The 6,496-nt window shown below is 31.1% G+C and overlaps 1 protein-coding gene across 1 annotated transcript; it reads right to left on the minus strand.

The window, feature by feature from the left end:
* Positions 1-2,034: 2,034 nt before the first annotated feature.
* LOC105780432 (BURP domain-containing protein BNM2A) lies at positions 2,035-3,255 on the minus strand. The gene is made up of 2 exons (XM_012604761.2): positions 3,087-3,255; positions 2,035-3,008 (listed from the first exon to the last, which is right to left on the minus strand). The coding sequence occupies exons 1-2, from the start codon at positions 3,144-3,146 to the stop codon at positions 2,172-2,174; spliced, it is 897 nt and encodes a 298-aa protein (XP_012460215.1). The 5' UTR covers positions 3,147-3,255; the 3' UTR covers positions 2,035-2,171.
* Between the last annotated feature and the right edge of the window lie 3,241 nt (positions 3,256-6,496).

Raw genomic sequence — 6,496 nt, forward strand, 5'->3', positions numbered from 1 at the left:
CAAGAGAGAAATGAATTTTCTAAAAATTTTGAGGGCTTCATTAAAATTTTCTAAAAAGGGAGAAATATTAAAAATTTCTGCCACCATTAATTGTCAGCCTCTGCTTTCCGCCAAGTTCTCCACCTGAAAACTTAAGCTTCATTTTCTTGAAAAACACTCAAGAAAACATGTTTACTTAGAAATTTCAAAAATGGTTTTTTGAAAATGAAAAAGATGTGAAAATTAGAAAACAATAAAATGTTATTTTACTTTTTCACTGAAAATACTTTGCAAAAATAAAAATGATAAAATCAAAGGTTTTAGATCTAAATCAATTAGCACCGACTCAAACTCATATAAACGTAAAAAAAAAAAAGTTCTTTCTTTTCAACCACTTTTCAGATATTAAATATGGTACCCTAGTTTGAAACTATATAAATGCATATTTTTTTATTTTACTTCTAGTGATAAAATAGGTACCAAGTTACTTGTCTACTTATAAAATGAACTCTTTGAAATAGGTTTTAATGAACAGATTAAATTTGAGTTTGGATGGGAGTGCGTTTACTGCTGGTTAGTATAAAAACAGCATGGCGGTGAGATTAGACATCGAACGATCTTTGTAGCATGAGACAAAAATAAACTAAACGCTCTTGCACCGCACAATCGCCCATCCAAACCCACCCTAAGTGAAAACTTCAATACGTTTAACCTATTCAAGTCTCACATCTATAAGCATTTTTGGGGTTGATATAAAGATAAATTACAATCGTAATTCCCACCAAAATATCCACTAATACAAGACGACCAATATCCTAGTAAGTTCTAAGATAATTCAAAGATCTTTAAACTATAGCTTCAAAATATTCAAACCAACCTCCATGAAACAAGGATTTGATTTACTTGATTTGGATCAATCCAATCTTCAAAACCTTGTTCTTCTGTAATGTCGATATTTATTTATGGGCCAACATACGTCTACAACATCAATTAAGCCATGGGCTAACTATTTTAATTCAAAATATTGTCAACCCCTAATAAGACAAGTAATGAAACTTCACCCAAGGTCATTAAAGTATTATTAAGTTTACGTTTTGGTCACTTAACTTCAAAAAGTTACAAAATGGTTATTGAATTATTCAAAATTTTCATTTAAGTCACTAGGTTAAATAGCTTTAGACATCACAAATTTAGGAACCAAAATCCAAACAGCTTTCTTCTTCGATCTCTGACACTGACAATCTAATTGACTTAGATCTAAGGCATGTTTTTCTTCTTGCCAATGGGTATTGACCCATTGTACCGATCGTCAAATCGTTGCTTAGAGCTCACTAGCTGGTTAAAAAAAAACTTAACAACCCCATGACTTAAATAAAACTTTTTAGTGACTTAATTGAAAACTTTTAAATAGTTCAATGACCATTTTGTAACTTTTAAAGTTGAGTGATCAAAAATAAAATTTCTAATAGTTTCGTGACCTTGAATGTAGTTTACCCTTATTTTTATTTTATTAAAATACTCCAACAACCTGCTAGCATTGAACTTAATTAAGAAATAGTAGATTATTGTCAAGATTTTGAACCACCAATTAATTTAACCGAGAAATGATTGTATGAAACAAATATGTCACATAATCTTGTATCCTTACAAATTATTTAATGTCATTTCAACATTTTTTATATTATTGACACATCATTTTAGTAATTTTTAAACCTAAACCTCGAACCTAGGTTCGTGGTCCTAGGTCCATGGTCCAAGGTCAAGAGTTCGTGCGCAAGGTTGCGGGTCTAAGGTTTAGGATTTCGAGTCTAGGGTTCAAGATCTAAAGTTTAAGTTAAAAAATTACCAAAATAATATGTCGTTACATTAAAAAATGTTAAAATATCATTAAATAATTGATAAGGTATACAAAATAAGGTGGGGTATATGTTTGATGCAATCCTTTACAGATAACACCATATTATTCAAAACTCATCAAAGTATTTTTTTTTCTTCTAAATGGTTTTCTCTCTTAAATTACTAATTCATTACTGAAATTTCCTTATTTTTACTCGATTTACCAGGAATCTTTTCTTCATAGAACATTGATTTCGTTACCATTAGAACAACATCCATAGATATAACCAGACATCAAACATTATTATTTATGACAACCCAAGTCTCGTATCCTAGGAAAGACAATTACTACAAATTCAAGGGTCTGGAACCAGAACGAAGTTATCCGCCGGGAAGAAATGGCAGACACCGGGCGTTCCTGGCTCAATCCCCAACACACGAAACGACACGTGGTTACGGTTCCATTGCGTAGTATCCTTGTGACAAACAGCCACCGCGGTCACCTTATCTCCGTTCTCACCGTCCAATGATACCTTAAACACCCTGTTTTCAGTCACTTGGCTATGGCAATACAGGATAGCATAAGGGTAAGGCACGGTGTGACAAGCCACCATCATCGGAGCTGGTATCTCTTCTGGTGTTGTTAAAACAGTATAGTTTTGGAAAAGGGTGCTTGACTTGGTAAGATGCTCCGTTGCGAGGGTCTTGAAACGAGTGTTGGATCCGAAGATACTGCTCGCAAATTCAAGCATGGATTCTAAAGAAGTAGCGCAGAATTTGGTCTCCCCTTTGATTGCTTGACTTTCGCATTCTCTAAGTGTAGCTTCCATTGCTTTAGCCTGCGGAGAGTCTCGCGAGAGAGAGAATAATCGAAGCAGGTTAGGGAGTTCTTTCAATGAGAAAGCAATGGAGTCGGCTTCTTGTCTAGGCAAAAACCGAGGGGATTTTGAGGAGTCTTTCTTACGAAAATAGATCGGCAATGAGTTCCCAACTTTGAGATCTTTCAAGGTGAAAAACACCATCACTGATAGATCCATGTGATCCATGCGGGATAATGGATCTACCCTTGATTGAACTGTAGTGCCATCATCTTCAGTTTGCCGATCATGATCCATGCTATGGAGTCTCAGAACACTGTTCCCTTTGGAGATTAAATCATCAGCCGTTTCCTCGGTTCCACTTCCATCGCCATGCTGCAAAAAGGTCAACTGAATAAGTTCTAAACATAAAACATCTGAAACTCCTTAAGTTTTAATGGATAAATATATTACCATGACAAGTAGGAGAAGAAGAAGGAGATGAAAGCTGAAAGAAACAGATTTCATGCTCATTCTTGTCTACAAATTTCTTCCACTTTAAGTCAAAGACGAAATGGAGATGGATATATAAAATTCAGACCATATGGTTCGTAACTAGTGATCAACCCAATGCTAGGAAAATCTTAACGGGTAGTACCTATTAAAATTTTTTTATTTTTAATAAATTAATATATACTTTATCATTTATAAATTAATTAAGTTGTAATTTTGACCAAAATCCTTACGTACTCCGCCTTTGTCCCATTTATAGAGTTTAAAGCATAATTGAGTTGAGGCGTACAGTTTATCTTAAAACATTAATCATACATTAAAAACAAAGAATTTCATGTTATGAGAGTCATTTGCTTCGTATTTTAATATATATATATATATATATATGAAATACTTAAGAGTAGATGTCAAGCTGAGCTAATTTGATTGGCCATAGAAAATCGTGAATCATGCTGCATCTCAAATAAAAATATACTTATAATCACTGTTTAATAAATTGAAAAGTGTTAAATAAATTAAGTACGAAATATGATTGATTTGTTTGATAAATGTAGTTTTAAAATTTAAAATGAAAATATTTTTAAAAATATGTTAAACAAAATAATATAAAAAATTAAAAAATTCTACATTAAGGGGGATTGATAAACTAAAATCATCGTCTTTCGCTGAAGATTTCGAACCAGGACCTAACTTGCTGGTCTTAAAGGACACAGAAAGCGAAACAGAAGTACCATTGGCTTAGACCCACATCTTCCAATACTTTCGTCGTCAGATTTGAGTGTTGTACTCTTGTGTGTGAAGCAGCATTTTTATAAAAATAACCTTTTTTTATTAATTACAAAAATAACTTATTTTTTAATTAATTACGTAAATAATCTGAAATAAATAATGAGTATAATTAGTGCCAATGGAATTGGCGTGATCCTACCACGTCAGCCAATGATTGACCAGTAGAATTAAAAACAATTATTTTAGGTGGTGCCAATGTATCTAGCTCACCCATATAAATACCGTATTTCATAAAAGACAAAAAAAATTGAGTGATGCCAAATAGATTGGCGTTACCATGCCAACTTTTGATGGTGCCAATTAGGTTGGCGCATCTATCCTCAACCTTTACTTCTCCGTCATTGATCCATAATAATAAAATATTATAGTTTAATCAAAATTAAATTATAAATTTTAAAATGTTAAAAATAAATTTATCATTTTTAATTTTTTATTTCATCATTTTTTAAAGGATTCTAAACATTTTTTTAATATCAAAGTTTAACGTTACCATAAATTATAAATTTTCAATTTTGAGGATCAAAATCCTTACCTACTCCTCCTTTGCCCTTTTATAGAGTTTAAAGCTTAATTCAGTTGAGGCGTACAATTTATCTTAAAAAAATAAAATCAAATAAAATTTTCATTTGAATTTCAGAAATTTATATAAAATAAAATGAAAGAACCATTTTGATTATGTGCAAAATTGGTTGCATTTTGTAAAATGTCAAATCAAACAGTGGAACATTAATTATTGAGTAAAGCCAAAATGCATGCCTACCATATTATATTTCCACCTATGCATTTTTTCTATTTATACTTTAAGGTTTAATGTTGATTTTGCTTTTAAATTATATTATTTTTGTTATAAAATAAAGAGAAGTATAGAATAAATAAGACAAAAGAACACAAAAAATAAAATGATAATTCAACTTTCACTTGAGATATCTAAAAACTTGTCCATGCCCTCCATTTATAAGGTCTCAATTACCATAGGTTATAAAACTCTAATAAATATAATTTAAGGTACCCTTTAAATTTTTAGGGTTACAAGAGTTCCAACAAAATGAATTCTTGGGGTTATGGAGATATATGGACATTCATTTTACAACACTCCTCTTGGATGTCCATAAATGAAAAATGTGTCTTGTTAAAACCTTCTCGTGGAAAACCTCGTGGATAAAAACCTAATGAAAGAAAAAGAGTACACAATCTCCTTTTACAAGTTGCCTCGTTAAAAACCTTTACCAGAAAACTCTATGGGACAAAACATTGGTTAAAGGAAAAGAGTGCAACGTGTTTTTGACTTTCCTAAAGACAATATAACATTACATCTTTGAGTCGACTTATTCCAATCTCATGTAGTAGTATTTGAAACGTTGAATTTGTCAATGCCTTGATAAGAAAATCTACTAAATTATCACTAGAACGAATTTGTTAAACTTCTATCACATTCCTTTTCAAGATCATGGTTGAAGAATAATTTTTGTGAAATATGTTTCGCTTCGTCACATTTGATGTAACTACCTTTCAATTGAGCTATATGTTGCATTATCTTCAGATAAGATAGTTGATATTGTTGGATATGGTGCCCTGAGTGTAGTATATTCGTTTGTAAAACTTGTAATTTTTTCAAAAAGATTAATTAAAAAAATTCATTGATTACATTAATATACTTTGTATAATTGTTCTCACATGGTTTTTGCACGCAAAGCAAAATGGAAGCAAATGTTGTTCATTGGTTGTCTAAATATTTAACTAATATTAAACGGTATTACATGATCGAATTGTAGTATAGAAAGACAATTTGTATTACTAAACGAATTTAAACATGTCCTTAGTCTAATCGAAAATGAGCAAATCGATTGAAAGACTAATATGTTTTCTATCAATCTCAATTTGAGAGATGTCTTGTCTTGGGCATCGGAGCAGATGACTCCTAAAAGATAGAGACATAAATGTGATTGACTAGACTGACAGTACATTGGATAAGACCCAAGCAGAATAGATCTTGAATCTATTTATAGATTTTTTCACTTGAGACTTTCATAGTGTGGCATACCTAAATTCTGAGTGGATGGCGGGGTATGTATGTGTGACTCGTACACTTTGATGTAAGTAAAAAGGTGAGTTCAAATAGATAAAAGAACCAAAAATCAAAATGCGTTGGACGTTGACTTCTATAGTACGTAGTGTCATTCACAACAATAAAATTCATAGCCCAAAACATGAGTAAATGATATTCTCTCATTGACATTACATGGTTGATGAAAAGTAAATGTGGCCACGGATCATTTGTTTTTGTGATGAATGACTTGACCACTATTTGATAGTAATTAACTTTTCATAAAGGAAGATATAATAATTAACATAAGATAAAATAAAATGAATCAACCATTTTAATCATGTGCAAAATTAGTTGCATTTTATAAAATGTCAAATCAAACAGTGGAACATTAATTATTGAGTAAAGCTAAAAATGCATACCTAATTGATTTAATGTTATATTTCCACCTATGCATTGCCTTCTATTTATGTTTTAAGGTTTAATGTTGATTTTGCTTTTAAATTATATTAAATTTTTTATTAAAAAAGATAGTATG

The sequence above is a fragment of the Gossypium raimondii genome, unplaced genomic scaffold, assembly GCF_025698545.1.
Source record: "Gossypium raimondii isolate GPD5lz unplaced genomic scaffold, ASM2569854v1 Contig00346, whole genome shotgun sequence".
NCBI lineage: Eukaryota > Viridiplantae > Streptophyta > Magnoliopsida > Malvales > Malvaceae > Gossypium > Gossypium raimondii.